The sequence below is a fragment of the Rhinoderma darwinii genome, chromosome 2, assembly GCF_050947455.1.
Source record: "Rhinoderma darwinii isolate aRhiDar2 chromosome 2, aRhiDar2.hap1, whole genome shotgun sequence".
Taxonomy (NCBI): Eukaryota; Metazoa; Chordata; class Amphibia; order Anura; family Rhinodermatidae; genus Rhinoderma; species Rhinoderma darwinii.
Window position 1 is genome coordinate 236,298,569 of NC_134688.1, and position 19,990 is coordinate 236,318,558.

Genomic DNA, 19,990 nt, shown 5'->3' on the forward strand with positions numbered 1-19,990 from the left:
GGGGACTTTGGTATTGTAGCAGGAGTTTCCCAACGACCGGTGTTCCCGATCAGAGCACTTACGAAGCTCTGGCCGGGGACTCTGGCATTGAAAAGCTCTTGACATCACTAACCATATATGATGTCAAGTGCTTCTCCAGAACTGGAGTCCCCGGCCAGAGCGCTTGCTATACTCTGGCCGGGGACCCCGGCATTCTAGCTCCTGACATAACGCTCCATATTTGGACAGTGAAGTCAGAAGCTTTCTTTGGCACAGTGCTTCGACCACTTGGGGTTTGGACCACGTATACCACTGTATAACTATACTTCCTAACGTATACCTCCGACGGAAGGCAATAGCAGCATAAGAACAAGGCCTACTGTTTCATGTGTAAAAAACTATGTTATGTTAAAATATTTATTTATTTGAAAATACTCCGTTAAACAAAGTTTCCAAGGAATTTTTTTTTTTTCTTTTAGAAAATTGTATAATTAGGTGCAAATAAGTCAAGGGTTTGCAATTTTCTGAATAAAACTATGTGGATCTCCAGGATTGCCCCATATTGAATTTCATTTACTACAGTTTATGTGTGACAATTTCTTGATAACCTTAACTTTCTGACCAGAGGTTTAGAATCTTGTAGTTTATAATCATTCTGTTCTTGCTGCCATGGGATCAGTATTATATGCACTAATGTCCTGGGCAGCATGTGCTTATACACAGCAGACAATCTGAACAAAATAAGATGCAGTGTAAAGAACGGGAAGGGAACAGGACAGTAGTCTGTGGCTCTGGTGAGATAGGAGCTACAGTCACTGACCATAGCAGATCTAAAAAGCAGAAACCTTTAAAAAAATAAAAATAGCTGGTGAACATTATCCATAGACAGTGATTTAAGTACGTAAATGCGACAATGGCTTTAAGTGGGGCCATGACCAATCTTGTTCACTAGTGAATGTGATGCCATTCTGGTAAACCAGTCAGCTATCAAAATAGAGGACTGGATGGTGCGGAACTCCAATACAATATTCATGAGCCGGTGAAATGATTACAGGTAAAATTCATCAGAATGACAATGTTTTTTCTTCAAAGAAAACAACCCTAACTTTAAAGAGATGTACACAGAAACTTAGTTAGGCTGTCTTGGGCCCTAAATGCAAAGCCTATACCTGGGTCCTCCACTCAACTAGCAATGTCTTCACATGCCACAAAAGTTGTTAGCTACCTTCCAGGAGCCTCAAACATAGAAGCATTGAAGCATGTGCCAGCACAAATTTTGCAGTATGCCACACCATGATTGTCATGACAACACCCCAAGATCAAGTTATAACTCTAAAACAATCCTGTGTTATGAATGCCAAGTGATGTAAATGACAAACCTCAATTGTTCCAAACTGTAGTGCTCAGAGCAGACTGTCCCCACACTAAGGCACATATAGTACACAGTGGTGCCCACCAATAAAGATCACATCATTTTGGTTTAGCCATATATCAGTGTCCAGAAAAAAGGTAAATTTTCATGGCAGTGCCACAGAGTATTTACTGCTACAGTAGTGTACATATAAATTTGCCAGTCAGAGTGCCACCATAATACAATGCATGGATCATTACATGCTCTTGCACTGTTCTCTACTCCTCTACCAAGAAATTACGTGTCAACCAGCATCCACCTAAATGCAGCTATCTCGGGAGTCTGAGATCAGCACTGGAGAAGGCAAGTCAGAAAAAAGAATTACAGATATGTTGCGTTCAAGGACAGCATTGTGTGGTTTCCGACAAGTACTGTGGCAGCCCTGGCCACCTGGAGGCAACATGCATCATAAACTATATTAATTTATATCAATAGATAATCAGTCTATCATGTTTATGTTAAGACGATGCCAACCTCTAGGTAGTGGGCCCCATCTGTGACTGCTAATTGCCATTTTCAAACCAGGATATTACATGAAAATATAATCAAGCAAAAGTACCTCAGTCATATAAAAGAAGCTGGCAACACTGTCAGTACTCCCAGCATTTTTCTAGGGGTTAAAAAAAACAAACAAAAAAAAAAACAACCCTTGGCTGAGAGTCAAATTAGCAAACTCTCAGGACGACAGTTTTTGTCTTAGGGTTACAGTGGAGTTTCCTAACTTTGGGGTTTGACATTCTTTCCAGTGTAACTATTGAGGCGATAGGTATTTTTAAGGCAAAGTTTAGCCTATACTGTAAAATTCCTTTACAGTTTTTATTGGGTCTGTCGGATTATCAGATATTCTAAATTGATGGACCATCATTAAAAAGTATATAAACTGTACCTGTAGGAGTAGAGAATTTTGAGAAAGCTGTAAGTATCGAAGAGAAAAAATGAAACAGAATCACATTTCCTTATCTGGTAATTGAGTATCTCGGTAACATTAATGGAACCGAGATGGAAAAACTTAGTGGAGCGAGTAGTTGCCAGTTAACCAATTGAGTGCAGACCAAAGGATACAGAAAAAAGTCACAAACTAGGCAGGATTAGGAAAGAGTGCTATGGTAGCCTTAAATTTGTACAGGGGCGCATAAACTAGAAACAAAGTTGAAGCAGCCGAGGTAAGGAAACGGTTTGAGTCGTACTGGAGGATCAAACACATAAGCAACAATGATCAGACACAGCTGGGTATCAGCAAGGTATTACCTAGACATAGACCACGGGGTTTAAATATGGTGCTCTATGGGTGGCTGTAAAAACTGTGCATTATGGCCAGCCCCATTACAGAGAACAGCGGCTAGGAACTGTAGATATCGCGGCACGGTAGGATTAATTCAACAGACCAAAATAAACTGCTGATACAAATTATGATTAAAAAAATACCATGTAACAATGTAACCTACTGTACATAGAAGGTAAGCTAACTATTAAAAAAAAAGTGCATAAGAAGTAAATAGAAACACACATAAGTTTTACAATTAATAGCCAAAGGGCATAGGTAAATAAGTTTCCAAAGTCATGTCCCCGATAGCCACTTTAGTAGAGATCAACAGAGATAAGAAGAAAGTACAGAAAATGATTAATAATGAGAAACATAACATTAAGGCCCATTTACACGGGCGAATAATCCGCCAAATAAGCGTTGATACAAACACTCGTTCCTGATGATTGCCCTGTGTAAACAGAGTAGCGATCAGCGAATGAATGAGCAAATGGTTGTTTGTCGGCTGATTTAATTTTTATGCTACCCTGAAAATTATCGTTGTCGGCAGGACATCATGGGTGTAAGCGACAAGTTGCGAACTATTGTCCATGCCTTAACTCAAAGCTTTTTAGAGACTTCTAAGATCCCCAATTTCTTTTACCTTCCAGAGGTGAAGGATGGCAACCTTGAGTTAATACATAACAAGAGTTTAAATATTTGCAAGACACACCTGGATTGTCAGAAGCTCAATGCAAAGAGCCCATTAACCCATTAATAAAGATGGGCAGGAAACAAAGAATAAATGTAAAAAATCTGAGTTGTTCATAAGCCAATGCTCCTTGAGAGTTTGTGTAAACTACTGCAGCAAACTATCAGAAAAATACTGTAGAGTCCCAAATCAGCAAGATGGCCTGGTGTCAAATTTCAGGTCTGGGAGATAAAAGTCCCAGAATGCTAGCAAGGATGTTAAGAGAAATGTTCCCACGGGCCGGATATGCTGCTGATTTTCTGCAACGGATTAACGTGCGGAAAATATGCAGCGTTTTCAGTAGCAGCAATGTAGATGAGATTTCAACAAATCTCATCCCCATGTTGTGGCTAAAATCCGCACATAATTTGTGTGGAGATTCAGAAGCAGTGCGACTTTATAATCTGGAGCATGTCAATTTATACTGCGAATTCTGAGCGCAGATACTTTTTTCTCCTTAGACCTGTATGGGGAGCATAAAATTCCTAGTAAAAATCATACCCTCGGGTTGCAACCAGAGGAGGGCAATGAGCAGCCATTGGGACATCTCATTCTCCAGAGAGACCCACAGCCAGAGCCGTATTTGCCACTAGGTACTCGGGGGTGGATGCTTAGGGAAGCATAATTTAGGGGTCAGCAATATAATGAGTGTTTTTTGTGTTTTTTTGCTTGTGCATGTGTGTACCCCTGTCTGTAATTATGTGTATGTGTGCATGTCTTACAAATTGGACTAATGATATTCATATTTATTGTGATATCTATATCAATTACATCATAAAAAAAATTACTGATATTTTCAAACCTTAGCCAAAATAGGATTTATATATTTCTAAGATGAAAAGTAGCTGAAATTATTTAGATGATATTTTGCAAAGCATTAGTTAAAAAAAAAAAACGATGAGAAAAAGATCATGCCTTTTTTTCCCAACACAAATGAAAAACATTGTTTGTGTTGAGAAAAGTGACAGGCTACTAAATGATGTATATTCAATCCCAGTGCCTAGGGCGGCATAACATGTAAAGGCGACCCTGCTTACAGTTTGTCCCCTTCACAATATTGCCAGTCGTTCAAACAGTTGACTATAGCCCCCAAGGTTTTTGGTTTGGTAAAAGTAACTCTACTTATACGGGGCTGGAAGAAATATTATCATCCCCAAGCAAGCATATAGCAGTCTTGGTTAGACATGTATCTCCAACTACATTTATTCGCTCATACAGAAGAGATATATTTTTTTTACAGTAGTTCTGTAAGGCAGTCATTGTAAAGTGCAGAAAGTTTAAGTAGTTAAGGTAGATGCCAAAAAGCTTTCAAAATCTTTCACAATGGATAAGAAAGATGAATCAGAAGACATATTTCTCTGCATAAATGGAGAATACAGGGATGGGGTATATCCATGCTTCATACTGTTTTGACTTGGGAAGGTATCACCTACACTCAGGGCATATGGGATTAATAAAGAACATTTACATTCCCCAGAATTTCTTCCCACGGCCCATTTTGTTGCAGCTAGGCTTACACGGATCACAAATGTATACAGAAACACCTGGACCTGGCATACAACACTAGGTTAATGGTTTAAATGATTTAATCTGTGACCTCTATCTCTAGGACAAACCCCACTTGCCTTGGTCTATGGAATAACAGATGAAAGGACTGTAGACAGAAACTTAGAGAAAAGTTTGATGTCGCAATTGATATGGGAAATGGGTTAGAGATTTTAACAAAAAGAAAGATAACTCCCTGGTTTGGGTAAAACCTTAATATGGGCCTCCATGGAGTAAATGTGGAACAGGCTAGCTGGGGAAATATAACTAAACAGCTCGGCCAAAGGAGTTTAATAAAGAAGTCTCCTTTTACTCCTGGTCTTGTTAATTCAAGATCATACAGTGCTGTGTTAGACACAAGTTCCACAATATCAGAATTTTAGGTTATTTATGTGGGAAAGGCGACAATAGTAAAAGCCATAGAAATGCCTATGTTGTGTGTATATGCATATGTTTTTTTTATTAAAAATCTCCCCAAGGCTTAGATCACTTGGAGCAAAATGTGCATTTTACTAACTTTTGCAAAATTGTATATTTTGGATACTGATGGTAAAACTAAGACTTTGCTCACAAAATGCTCACAAAATGATTGGATTTCATCAGTTTCTGAAAACAAGATTCAATAGCAACCAATATGGCGGCATTTCCTGTTGTCACGTCTGCAATATTGGCAAATGAAACTAAATAGAAAAATGTAAATATTTCTGTAAGTAAAAGAAACATAATTACAAAACGTTTGCAATGGCTCTAGTTTCTAATCTACTAATATGTAGCTATTTACATTTTGTGTGGAAATCCACCTTTGCTGCGGCTTATACAAGGTATTGACGACGCGTCAGGACGTCGTCGCATGTGACGTTGAGTGCTGTGTCGCATAGAAGGCCCTGACGCTGCTCCGTGTGAGGACTTTGTAAGAGACGCAGAATGTGGAGGGAGACTGAGGGGAAAAGCATATGAATTTAGACAAAACCTAAAAGAGACAGTTTTATTTCCGGACAGCACAACTACAGAACACCTAGCACACCTACAGTACATTAGGACTCTTGAAACCTTCATATTCTGAAGTACTATCTTCCTTTTGAAGTTGATATGTAGGACTATACAAGTGATTCCAGTCTGATAACTAAAAAAAGATTATTTATAAATATAAATGGATACTAAAATCCAGTCATTCATAAGCTGATAAAGTATGATCGTCCACATACCCATGTTATCTGCATAACCAAATAAACAAAATATTGATCTAACTTACCAGAAATGAAGGCATTCAGATCAGATTGAAGGGATTGGAACTGGTTTGTGTAGTATTCTCGCTGTTCTTCTGTTATCCTCCAGGGGTCCTCGGAGTAACTCTCTGAACTGTCCTGTGATTCTCTTTCAACTGAAAATGACTGCTGGGAACAGAGATTTTTTTTAGAGATACTGCAGCATGAAACCTTTACATATTAAATCACTAGGGATCCACAAAAGTTATTTGAATCACAAATATAAAATGAGATGAACCATTTATATGTCTATACAGTGTCTTGCGAAAGTATTCACACTCTTGGTGTTTTTCCTGTTTTGTTGAGTTACAACGTGGAATTAAAATTAATTTTTAATTTAAGTTAATGGACCTGACAAAATAGTCCAAATTGTTACAGTGGAATGAAAAGAAAAATATCATGTTTAAAAACAAAAACGGAAAACTTGTGAGTGCATATGTATTCCCCCTCTTTGCTATGAAACCCCTAAATAAGATCTGGTCAAACCAATGATCTTCAGAAGTCACATCATTGAATCTGATCTCCCTGTGTTCAATCAAAGCGTCACACATGATCTGTCACATGATGTCAGTATAACTATGAATAAAAATTGCCTTGCTCCATGATACCCCTTCTTAAAAGACAAGTATGGTTCTAATGCTGATGATCAAAGTTCTGCAGGTCTGCCCATGCTTGGTAAACAATTGTGTGTGTGTGTGTGTGTGTGTGTGTGTGTGTGTGTGTGTTAAATTGCTGGTAAACTGCCCAGATATACCTGCCACCTGTCCCAGTGTGACCACATCTTGTACTTTCACTGTCTTTGGGACTGCCTAATAATATAGTCCTTCTGAAAACAGGTAGAAGGGTTCTCCATTGCTTAACCAACTATGCCCTGATGTCCCTAGCATATTTAGCTATAGTAATAAGCAGAATATTGTGTTTAGGCAGCAGCTTGCAAAGCTATTCAGCAGGAACGAAACAATCCATAACCTACAGGAGTCAAGAGATTTAACTCTCTGTGGAAAGCCGTCACTGAAACCTTTCCTAACCAAAACGAGATGATTGTTTCACAGGCATTGCTTGGTATCGGGAACAGAGCCCAGCGAAGAATGCACCAATAGCACCCTCATAAAGCAACATCGGACAAACATGGTCATTCTGCCCAATATTCATACCAAAGAAAGCTGTGGATCTTCCTTCACAGCCCTCCTGCCTTCCAAGAGTCAGAACAGGTACTGACACAGCCCAATCTTTCTCTGCAGAAGATCTGATAACATTGGGATCAACATCTGATATCATTTCAGTCCGAAGGGTCTTACGTGATCATCCCCCCTTCCTCTAGACATGCCTCTCACTATTATTACCGTGTATTTCTATTTTCAAGAAAATGTGAAAATGGTTCAATAACAACAATTTAACAAAAATTACAAATTGCTCTACGTAAAAACATACATATAGTGATAAATAAAGTGAAGTATACAGAGGTGTAACTTGAAGCTCCTGGGCCACAATGCAAAATCTATAACAAGTCCCCCGCCTACCATATATCATTTATAATACTGGTGTCTTCTTATGCGGCTGACGGGCTTTTGGGCCCACTCACGCTCCAGGGCCCGGGTGTGACTGCTACATCTGCACCCTCTATAGCTACGCCCCTGGCAGTATACCAGACATTATATATCATTTTAGTTCAACATTACGGTTACTTGCAGTATCTGCTTTACATGGAAAAGAAAATAGGGCTTTTCGCAACTGGATTTAACATTGCTGTAGTCACGTAAAATATGTCTATAACGCCTACCGGTCCCCGCTGTATACTTACCTCCCAACTGTATCCTCTGGCTCCTGGCCGGCGCTGCAACCCTTCTTCACTCTGGTCTGGTCACAGCCTCCATCACCAATGCTCTCCTACTGCATCTCGCGCACTACCTGGTGCGCTGACCTTTTTCCCCTTAAAGGGTCAGGGTGAAAAAAATTATTCACCCAGCTTTCCAGGGTATAAAGGAACCTCCCTTCTGTTTAGGTTAGGTTTATCCTAGCTTTCTAGTGAAACCCTGCATTATCCTTTGTTTGGATTACCTGTAATTTGACCCTGCCTGTTCCTTGCCTGCTGGCTGCCCTGACCTCTTGCTTGTTGCCTGTGACAACCCTCTGCCACCTGCCCTGACCAGTTAACCGTAAGTGATAGTCTGCCGCCTGCCCTGACCTGTGCTATACCAGATCTTGTGTTCAGTCACCTGCTTCTATACCTCTCCTGTCCATGTCGGCTGTTGCCAAGGGAGAATATATTGGGGTAGCGACCTGGGGATTCTCAGCAGTCCAGATCCCGGTATAGGCGTCAAAGGGGGAATGACTGGGGATTCCTTAGACTCCTCTGCCCGGATCAGTGGATTCACACCATCCTCTGTAGGCCTTGTGACAATGGCAGTCTCCTTATCCACAGGCCCTGTGACAATGGTAGTCTCCTTATCCACAGGCCCCGTGACAATGGCAGTCTCCTTAGCCACAGGCCCCGTGACAATGGCAGTCTCCTTATCCACAGGCCCCGTGACAATGGCAGTCTCCTTAGCCACAGGCCCCGTGACAAGGGTATTTATAAAGCGACTGTAAAATTATGCACAGTAAATTCAAGAGGCTGAATCTGATATGATAAAATGGGTGTCAGCTGCACCAAGAAAAGGGAGGAGTGAGACATACAGGCGTGCAATTCCCTCTCATGATTTTTTGGTGGGAACACCAAATTATTAGAGCTATTATTTTTTTATGAGAATGACAATCGATCACTTGTAAGAAGATATAATTCTCTTCTCGGAAGTCTCTATTTTTTAATACAGTTCCACATAAGTGAATGATCAGTCTGTTCTGGAATTCATTAGGTGACTATACCCTAGGCTGTATCTGCAGCTGGTGCTGCTACTGGGAAATTAATCCAGCAAATAAAGGAACTGAAATCTCACAAAGGATGAAAGATCAACTAAACCTTAAAATGAAAACTTTTATTAAATGAATGCTATGGTTAGATATGACAAGGGGTTAAAGCAGAAGACCTGGTAGTATATTGTGTTCTAATTGTGTTTTTACAGATATCTTTGTTGATTGCGAAACATCCACAGCTATGTATATATCTGACCTACCTTGTCTATTGAGACTAATTTTCTGTAACTGACCTTTACCAAACTGTTACACATTAGCAAATATGATCACTTCATCTGATCTGTTATTTGAACCACGTTTATATCAAAACAGATAACCCATTTAATATTTTCTTTTAGCTAATCTAGAATGTGTTGATACTAAAGCCATCACACTGGCCATTATCATTCATCTGTTAGCTGGTAAACAATCACTTTGAGGAATCCTCCGCCTGCTATCCCTCTGAGGGTACATACTGAATTTATAAGTATCTGCTATACCTCCATTGTTTTCATTCTAATGTCACCACAAGGTGGCCCACTAAATTAGCACATTCAGACTACAATAATTGCAGTCAAATAAAGGACTGTCTAATGGGCCAAATAGTAATTTAACAGTTCATCTTATTCTTAAAATTTAGAAGCAGGCTCTCCCAATTACATTTTTACATTTCTTTTATCATTTTAAGGCACCTATAATTATCATTATTCTTTTGTTTTATTTTTGGCCACAAATATTTTTAAAATGCTGCTGTTTCTTATATTTTGCACTAAACAGCGGTAGTGACTTGTTTACCCCGTCATACTAATAATACTCTGAAAACAAAAACAAATATATCAATCTTTGTTACGTCACTTTCTATTATTATGCATCTCTTCTAATTGATGCATGGGTCTTCATTTTATGAGATGACATTGTGTAACCTTGTAAATTATATGTGCTCTGTGTTAGTCTGATATGCAGAATAAAAGTTCAATATAAAACAAATATTTAAAAATTAATATTTACAGAATGGAACATCTTTGGAATTGCAGGGAATGAAAGAACTCATTTATTATGTATATTTTTTCTATTGAGTTGAAGCAATCTTGATATTTTATTATATTTAATACATGCATTAACACTACATGGGAATAAGGCTAGCATTGTCTATTCTGCTAACATCTTTCTCTTTAAATAAAATGTGTTTAAGTGTCATGTATTTAAGAATTTACTCATTAAACCTTTTCATTTCACCTTTTAGAATGACATATTTAAAATGTGAATCTTAAGAGACACATGGGGTTTTAGTATGGTAATATTATGTATATAATTTGTCCTTTTTGTAGTCCAATGTCATTTAACAAAAAAAATCCCTTAATTATTTTATGTCTGGCAATACCAACTATATACATGTTTGATGTATGGCTATAAGGACTGCGGAAAACGGCCCTCATTTTAATTATGTCTCCCTCCCCTTAGCTCATATACAGTACCTGCACACAGGTAGGCATTGCAGCAGACAGATGGCAGGCAAATTGTGGACAAGGAATCTTTTGGGGTCTAGGATAACACATTTTGTCGTGGGACCATTATCTCATAAATAAAATATGTCCATGCAAAATGCTTTTGTGTAATGCAGGATGGCTGATGATAGTATGGATGAGATTTTTGTATTTTCTGTTTTTCCTATTGGGCCCGAGAAAGCAAAGTGAGCATGAATAGTGATCTAATAAGTGATATTCTGACCATAAGATCATTATGATCAGAGATCTGCATTAAGAGGAATGCAGGGGAAATATCAGGGGTGTTGCTAGGGTCTTAAAATACCAGGGGCACAAGCTCCGAGACATATATTTACCCCCTCCCCCCCCCCCATAAAAATTAATAAATTTTTGCATACATATCTATAAGACTAAGGCTCCTATAGCTATACCGCTGAATAGAATTGGATGCATTGTCTCAGCATACAGTATCATACATGATAGGCTTAGATACATGGCCCCAGCAGACAGTATCACACATGATAGTCTTAGATACAGGCCCCCAGCAGACAGTATCACACATGATAGGCTTAGATACAGGGCCCCAGCAGACAGTATCACACATGATAGGCTTAGATAAATGGCCCAGCAGACAGTATCACACATGATAGGCTTAGATAAATGGCCCCATTAGACAGTATCACACATGATAGTCTTAGATACAGGCCCCCAGCATACAGTATCATACATGATAGGCTTAGATACATGGCCCCAGCAGACAGTATCACACATGATAGTCTTAGATACAGGCCCCCAGCAGACAGTATCACACATGATAGTCTTAGATACAGGCCCCCAGCAGACAGTATCACACATGATAGGCTTAGATACAGGGCCCCAGCAGACAGTATCACACATGATAGGCTTAGATAAATGGCCCCAGCAGACAGTATCACACATGATAGGCTTAGATAAATGGCCCCATTAGACAGTATCACACATGATAGTCTTAGATACAGGCCCCCAGCAGACAGTATCACACATGATAGGCTTAGATACAGGGCCCCAGCAGACAGTATCACACATGATAGGCTTAGATAAATGGCCCCAGCAGACAGTATCACATATGATAGGCTTAGATAAATGGCCCCATTAGACAGTATCACTCATGATAGTCTTAGATACAGGCCCCCAGCAGACAGTATTACACATGATAGGCTTAGGGCTCATTCAGACAAGCGTGAATCTCGTCCGTGTGCTGTGTGTTGAAACAACGCACAGCACACGTCCCCATTAATTTCAATAGGGCTATTCACACACGCGTGAGTTTTACGCAAGCGAGAGTCTGTTGAGTGAAACTCACTGCATGTCCTATATTGGTGCGTTTTCACCCACCCAGTCGCCCATTGAAGTCAATGGGTGTGTGAAAACCACGGACACCACACGGACGACATCCATGTGCTGTGCGGTTTCACATATCAGTTACACTGAAAAAAAAAAGTGCTTGCAAGTACATGAAAAACACATGCCACACGCAAAGCACACAGATGCAAAACACATGGACAGATTTACGTGCATTTTTTACGCACGTAAATCTGTCATGCTCGTGTGTAATGTAGCCTTAGATACAGGGCCCGAGCAGTAAGTATCCTTGTACAAATTTGGCATTTCTGGGGAAACAAGAAAAGTTATGTCTCGGGGGTCTAATCAAAGACACCTGTAGAGAGTGCCCCAAACAATGCCCCCTGTATAAAGTGTCACAAACCCCTGTATGGTACACACACAGTCCCCCTGCCATACATCCCCCTTGTAGATAGTGCCATGCAGTCCCATGTAGATATTCCCATATAACCACCTTGTCTCAGCAGACAGTATCATACATGATAGGCTTAGATACATGGCCCCAGCAGACAGTATCACACATGATAGGCTTAGGTAAATGGCCCCACCAGACAGTATCACACATGATAGGCTTAGATACATGACCCAGCAGACCGTATCACACATGATAGACTTAGATACAGGGCCCCAGAAGTAAGTATCCTTGTACTAACATATGTTCACCCCCCCCCCCCAAAAAAAGTGTGTGTATGTATGTATGTATGTATGTATATACTAGTATATGTATGTATAAGACAGCATATCTATAGCACTACGACCCTATAAATATGGATAGGATTAGATACATTGGCTCAGCACATGACAGGATTGAACATACGGCCCATCTCGCAGACATTGCGGCTCCAGCGCTGGACCCAGGAAAGGAAATTATAATAATTGCTTTGCTTTTTTATGTGTTACTATTTTTTTCGGTGTGTTTGTGTTTTTTGGCAGGTTCAGTTATTGAGCTACGTCGGTTTCGATGACTACTTCAATGGCAGCTTTTTTATTCTCCATAAAATGGTTAATGAGGGTTGTGTGGGTTTTTGATTTCAATAAAATATTTTTTCTGTGTCCTTGTATTTTCTTTAAACTTTGTTACTACCGCTTTAGTAATGGCCGCTGGCTGATTAACAACGTCCATTACTAAGACCGGGCTTAATATTAGCCAGTGAAAAGGCTAACACTAATCCCCCATTATTACCCCGGTACCCACCGCCACCAGGGGAATCGGGAACAGCTGAGTACGATCCAGTACCTGACCATCTGTAGTGATAGACGGACACTGGGGCGGCCACAGGGTGGTATTATTAGTCTGGGAAAGGCCAAAAACAGTGGGTCATCTCACCCTGGTAATGCTCGCCTGCTGCTGATGTGTTGTATCTGGCTAGTTATGATAAATGGGGGGGGGACAGATACAACACAGCAGCAGCCTAGCATTACCAGGGTGGGAAGAGCCACTGTTTTTGTGGTGGGTACCAAGGTAATATTGGGGGGTTAGTGTTAGCCTCTGCATCGGCTAACACTAAGCCCCGCCTTAGTAATGTCAATCAGCCAGCGGCCATTACGAAGGCGGTAGTAATGAAGTTTAAAAGAAAATACAAAGACATAGAAGAAATATTGTATTGAAATAAAAAAAAAAACACACAATCCTCGTTAATCATTTTATTGAAAATAAAAAAAGCTGTCATCGAAGTAGTCCTCGAATTCGACGTAGTCCAACAACCAAACCTGTAAAAAAAACACAAACATACAAAAAAAACATTAGTAACATAGGTGGTAGGCTTAGATACAGGGCCCAGCAGACAGGATCACAGATGGGCCATGTATCTAAGCCTACCATGTGGTAGGCATAAATACAGGGTTCATGTGTGATACTGTCTGTCCTACTCTGTATCTAAGCCTACCACAAGGCAGGCTTAGATACAGACAGTAATGTTACACTTGCCCTGCTCCACGTCATGACGCGAGAAGACACCAGGACTTCCGCTGTGCTCTCGAAGAAGGGTAAGTATGGTGTTATTACTATAGTAACAGGGGCCCGTGTATTTTATGACATAGACCCCAGTTAGTATAGTAAGTTTTTATAGATGTGGAGCTGGGGGCCGCGGCCCTGTCGCAATTGCGACCGCTATAGCCGCAGTCACCCGGAGAACCGAGCCAAAGACCAGGGGCTTGGGCCCCGGAGGCCAGGTGCTAGCGACGCCCCTGGGAGACACAGATCTTGTGTCCGTGGCATCTCTGTCTGCTCACTGTGTGGAAGCAGCTTGTTCTATATTTTGGACACCACAATCAAATGGAGTCTGATCTCAGACCACTATGGATTTCCAGAGTACTAAAGTGCGCTAAAACCCCTTTAGAACTGCTCAAAGATTTCTGTTAATTAAAAATTTGACACAACATTGTGAGCAAAGGGTCATTCTAATCCATCCAACTAGAAAACATAAGAGGGGCATCTTTCCAGACACATATTGTTGTAGCTTACTACAGGCACCTTTGTGAATGTGCTTAACTAGGCAACTTTGAAACTAAAATTATTAGTGTACAACTTTAATGTGACATAGAAATACAGAGCTAATTGCAGAGGGGTTAATGGTCAAAGCAAGTCTACGCTAGAACCGATCTTTGTAACACTGCAAAAGCATATGCACAGTTATATTTTTAGAGAGCAGTGAACTTTGTATACTTTTTAGGGCAGTGATTCCTTATCAGGGCTTCCTCCAAGAGATCCTGGTGAGAAGTCCCCCAGAAGGCAGTAGCAGCAGCTTCACTTTTACACCAGGGATAGCAAACTTTTCATGCAAACTTAGCCGGCTTATAGACGCATGCCATCGGTACTGGCAAAGCAGTCAACAAATCTTGGAAAAAAATAAAATTATAGAATGCTTTACCCTACCCTACAAGCTGCTTTGAGGTAGGAATGGGAGGTGGAGTTCCCTGAGAGTGAAAATATTTTTCCCCACAGTAATAAGGTTGTGAATCACTGATCTTGAGGATCCCATACACCACACACTTTAGATCAATGTTGTCAGATTCTGTAGATTTAGGCAGCATCAACTGACAATATCATGTGCATGGGGTCATGGAAGCAAAGATTTCAACATGGCTTAACCACCTCTATCTGTGTTAATAAACATTCACTCTCAGACGCTATTTATTTGCCATGAGTTTTTCTTTTTATTTAAAGAATTTATTTCATTTATCACAATATCCAGGTACATAAATAACCAACAATAAATATTTAATTCCCTCCCTGCCCACCCTCTAAGACCAGCCTGGCTTTTACACCTTCACTCCCATTTACCCCACAGTGTTTTGTTATTCTGGATCCCCATGCTACGGTAATATAACATCTCATATTTCACTATTGTTTAGACATTTTGTTTCCATATTTTTACCTCTGGAGAACTATTTTGAGAGCCACTTTCTTACTATTTGCAATTTTGCAACAAATAGAAGCTTTCTTAAACAATTTTTTCCCCTCTTGCGATATTAACCTCCGAGTCGTCCCCTACTATCACCAAGTGCGGTGAGAAGTAGACATCAACTTCTAGGCGTTCAGACATTTCACTAAAGATTCCATCCCAAAACCTAACTATTTCCACACATTTCCATAAGATATGCATATAATCAGCCCCTTTTCTACATCTAGGACAAATATCCTTCCATTTTCCCCAACATCTGCAGGGTATAATGAATCTGTGAATTAAGTTAATTGAATCAACTGATGCTTAAAGTTAAGTGAGGTTTTTTTATGTTTATATAAAAAGTTTACCATTTAATCTCCCCTATAGCGTTTATCTCTGCCTCACAATTATTAATCCATTTAAATTTTACGTTTTCGGTATTCCTTTCTATTAAGGACCTATAAATTCTTGACAAAGGTATTTTCCTGTTATCGTAGCCGCTTATAAATTATGTTCATGGAATAGTTCTAAAAAATGTCCTTATTTTCTGTATATGCTATTGCCTGTTCGAATTGGACATAGAAATATTTCTCTTTTTCTGTGAAACCAAACTCCTCAACTAAACTTTCCCATGACTTAATTCTTCCCCCTTCAACCACATCTTCTATCCTCCTTATTCCCTTTATTTTTAGGAGGGGGAGCTCTGGAAGATCTTTACATTCATCCAGGTTCATAGTATACCATAATGGTGAAAACTCCAATGACCCCGTTCAAATTTATTTTCCATTTGTAGCAAAACCTTAGTATCCCATGCCTATACAAGGGGTATCTTAAATAGGCAATGTGGAATCTTCCACCTCAAAAAAAAAAAAGCTTTTGTATGTATCACCCTTTCATTATTTAAAACAAAACAAAATTACTGAAATGACTGAGGCAATTGATGAATTTATTTTGCAAAACCCATACACAAATAGTATCATAATTCTCCTTAGGCAAAAGCACATTCACACTATTAGGATCTGTTCCCATTTGCTATTATTCAGCTGATAGATCCCATTATAGGAACTAAAGCCATGATAAAAGTGTGAACAGAGCCTAATAAAGATAAGGAGAGTAATAATATTTTGCAGAATTTTACAAATGGGGGAGCAGCAATAAGGCTGGGTCCTCATCTGCATTTGTTTTTCAGTTTTTCTGTTCCGTCATAGGATCGTTTTACCGCACGCTGCACTATTTTTTCCAGCATATTTGACCGGATCTGCAACAGAGGCTCCTAGCGAATCCTCCAATGCAGATGTGAACACAGCCTAATATAGACTGTACTCTTTCCTGGATGCTTCGGTGCACATTATGATGTTTATGAAAGCAATTGTTTCCAAATTATTTTATGTATTTAGTAAAGATTTACTAAGGGATTAACCACATTCTGTTAATAAGTATTAGTCTATTCTTCTTTTATTAATTGCCTGTATTAATGTGACACTAATTTGTGATACGTAATATACACATGTGTATATTTATAATTACATTTGACTGTAATGATTTAACCATAAAGTTATATTACAAAATATATATTTATAATATTTTTGTTATTTTATATATTTAATTCAGTGAAGGTTTAAGCCTTTTGTAGAATGCAAACTGCACATTTTGTATTGTCTATGTTTTCGGCAAGCCTTATTTGCTATCAGTAACCACTGACGGTACATGGGATCACTTTATTAGAATTTATAGTCAGTTTTAACAAAGTAATAAAACTATAATTATATATGTGAACCCATGTATTCATAAAATATAAGAATGCAATGGTATCTAAATCATTCAGAGTATGTGTGACTTTAGAAAATTCACAAAAAAACTTTATCCTTTTATACCTCATTAACTCTGATCTTGCTGTATCCTATGTTCTGCGGTTATGAAATATATAGTTAAATGTGATAATGACAGCAGGCAGGGGTGATGGATGCATTGCTAGTCACTGGAACAAGCCTATAGAATAGATCAGTATTTGCTGCTGCAATTTTCCCATCCAACCTTCCTTCTCCATAATCTTATTCAATCTTTACATTCCACGATGAGCAGCAATTATTTATAATGGTGGATTCCTAGAAAACTAGAGCAAAAATCCAGGTGCTGCAGTTTATCAGAGCCAGCTATGGTGACAGCAGAGGACTCTTATAATAAATATACATATGCAGTATATGCTGTACAATCTAAACAGGATTGCTGCATTCAATTTCAGATTTTGCTTATTTGATCATATATCCTTACCCGGCTAATAGAAGACTGCAGAGGTGCAGGTTGGTTTCCATAGTTCAGCGGCAAGTGTCCATCCTGCTGAAGTAGAGCAGGTTGTCTAGTCTCGTATGCTGCTGCAGAGAGGGAATAATAAAGAAGGATCGGTCATGTGACTCGGAGGCTGCTGTTGCATGGTTACAAGGCTCGGAGTGGTAATTAACTGAATTTAAAGCAATAGAAGGCTGCTAAAAGTCACTTAACCAGTTCACTTCTGGGAAAACAGAATTCGTATAAACGTAGGGGATAAATAAAAAACAAGACAAGACATAATAGATTATATGATAGTATGATACCAAATAGTATATGCATTTCCATGGACTTCCATTTTTTTGCATGTGTTATATATATATACATATATATATATATATATATATATATAAATATATATATATATATATATACACACATATACTATACTATATATGTTACAATTGCAGCACTTTAGGCAGTGAAGTACAATCTTTGATAAGTTGGTCCCAATCATCTGGAGGGGCATGCCAAGTGCCTGCCAACAGTCTTAGAAAGTGGAGTTTGGCTGGATCACAGTCTTTGGGCACGTTCGGACGTGGCGGAATTGCTGTTGAATTGCTGCGGACAGTCCACAGTGGAAATCTGCAGCAGCCGTTTTTTAAATTGCTTTTTATACATTTTTAGGTAACTTAGGTTAGACGTTGTGGAAAATAACAGTGCAGAATTAAGGCTGCGGTGCAAAATTTCATTCCGCAACATGCACATTAGGTTGCGGAGAAGCAGCGGAATTTCACTGCGGATTTCAGCCTTTAATCATATAAAAACTGAAATATGTGGCAAGTCCGCTGTGATATCCGCAACGTCTGAATTACCTGTCAAATATGAAAATGTTGCTGCAAATTCACAAAAAAATCTGCAGCAACATTTGCAGCTGAAAAATTCCGCCACGTCTGAACATGCCCTTTAGTTACATTTTAGATTATTATTTTTTTTTTTTATCCAAACACATGAGTAGATATAAAAAAAAATAAAAGGCGTATCCTTCCTTTATCCTTATCCTTTCTTTAGGATACACTCTTGAAAAAATGACATCAAAACTACATATGTGAGCCTAGCCTTTGTGGCAACCCCTGCAGGACGGTGAAATCTGAGCTATTACAAATTATCTATACTAGATGACCTGAGATAAGAGGTTATTAAATATCATGTCTGGAGATGGGAATTAATTATTTTTCTGCTGGGGTGGGGGGAATGGTCATCTACCACTCACGGGTTGTTTTGCCTCCCACTAGATCAGCACTGTAAGACAATAGGTTGTACTATATGTGTCTTTTTTCAAACTTACAATGTTACTTACTATAGGATACATACTTACCATATTACTTTGAGGTGACAGTCCTCTAGTACCTGAACTGATATGTAATAGCAGACTATAGTGCAGAACATGAGATCAGGTAACTGAATCGTTTTCTGGTCTCCAGTGGTCACTTGCACAATTTTCTGCAGAATGTTCACTCCCTCCTTTCATCTCTTTTTAACAAAGGAGATTTAGGCCTCATGCACACGACCGTAGTGTTTTTCTGGTCCGCAAATTCCAGGACCGTGTTCCGTGAAATGTCCTCCGCAGTTCATCCGTATGTAATCCGCAGTTCATCCGTATGTAATCCGAAAAATGCGGATAAAAAAAAAAACCTAGGTAAAACAGGATGACGACAGAACTCATTCCCGGTCGTTGCCTAGCAACACTTCCGTAAATCCGCAAACTGCGGTTGACACACGGAGGTGTACCCGCATTTTCCACGGGCCCATTGACTTCTATGGGCATGTTCGCATCGAATTTGCGGGCCGTAATAAGACATGTCCTGAGTTTGTGCGGCACGGATTTGCGGACATGCGGGGACCCGTGAAAACACGGATAGTGTGTATGGGCCCATAGGAATGAATGGGTCCGCAATTCTCCCGTGGATTTTCGGAGGAATTGCGGACGCAAAAACACGTTCGTGTGCATGGGGCCTTACTCAGTAAAATGCGCCAGAATTATGTTACAATTTGCTCCAAATATGGAGTACATGGTGCAAGCCAAATTTATGTTCTGTTTTTATGTTACCGTACATTTACATGCTCACCTCCACTATTTTGAGACAAATAGGAATCGCTAAGAGGAGTAGTTATAAAAGCAGTAGTTATAAAAAACGTGTGCCATTTTTTGGTGCAAATGATTGATGTGCATGTATGCCAGCCATAAATGATGTAAGGAAAATAAATATGTTTACAATGCTTAGAAAGCTGTGACCAACTTTGTATGCCATGTGCATCATTTTGATAATAATTTTTGCTGACTCCTAAATTCATGCATCCTATGACACTATAAATCTCCCCTATTATG

At 39.4% G+C, this 19,990-nt stretch overlaps 1 protein-coding gene across 3 annotated transcripts in view; it reads right to left on the reverse strand.

Annotated features, from left to right (window-relative positions):
* REPS2 (RALBP1 associated Eps domain containing 2) overlaps window positions 1-19,990 on the reverse strand; it is a 216,437-nt gene that overhangs the window by 67,898 nt on the left and 128,549 nt on the right. For 2 of the 3 annotated variants that reach the window (XM_075852973.1, XM_075852975.1), the window contains 2 exons: window positions 17,608-17,708; window positions 6,182-6,323 (listed from right to left, as the gene is read on the reverse strand). In XM_075852973.1, coding sequence (XP_075709088.1) covers window positions 6,182-6,323; window positions 17,608-17,708 — 243 coding nt within the window. The remainder of the gene's footprint in view (window positions 1-6,181; window positions 6,324-17,607; window positions 17,709-19,990) is intronic. The other variant, XM_075852974.1, reaches the window with a different exon arrangement.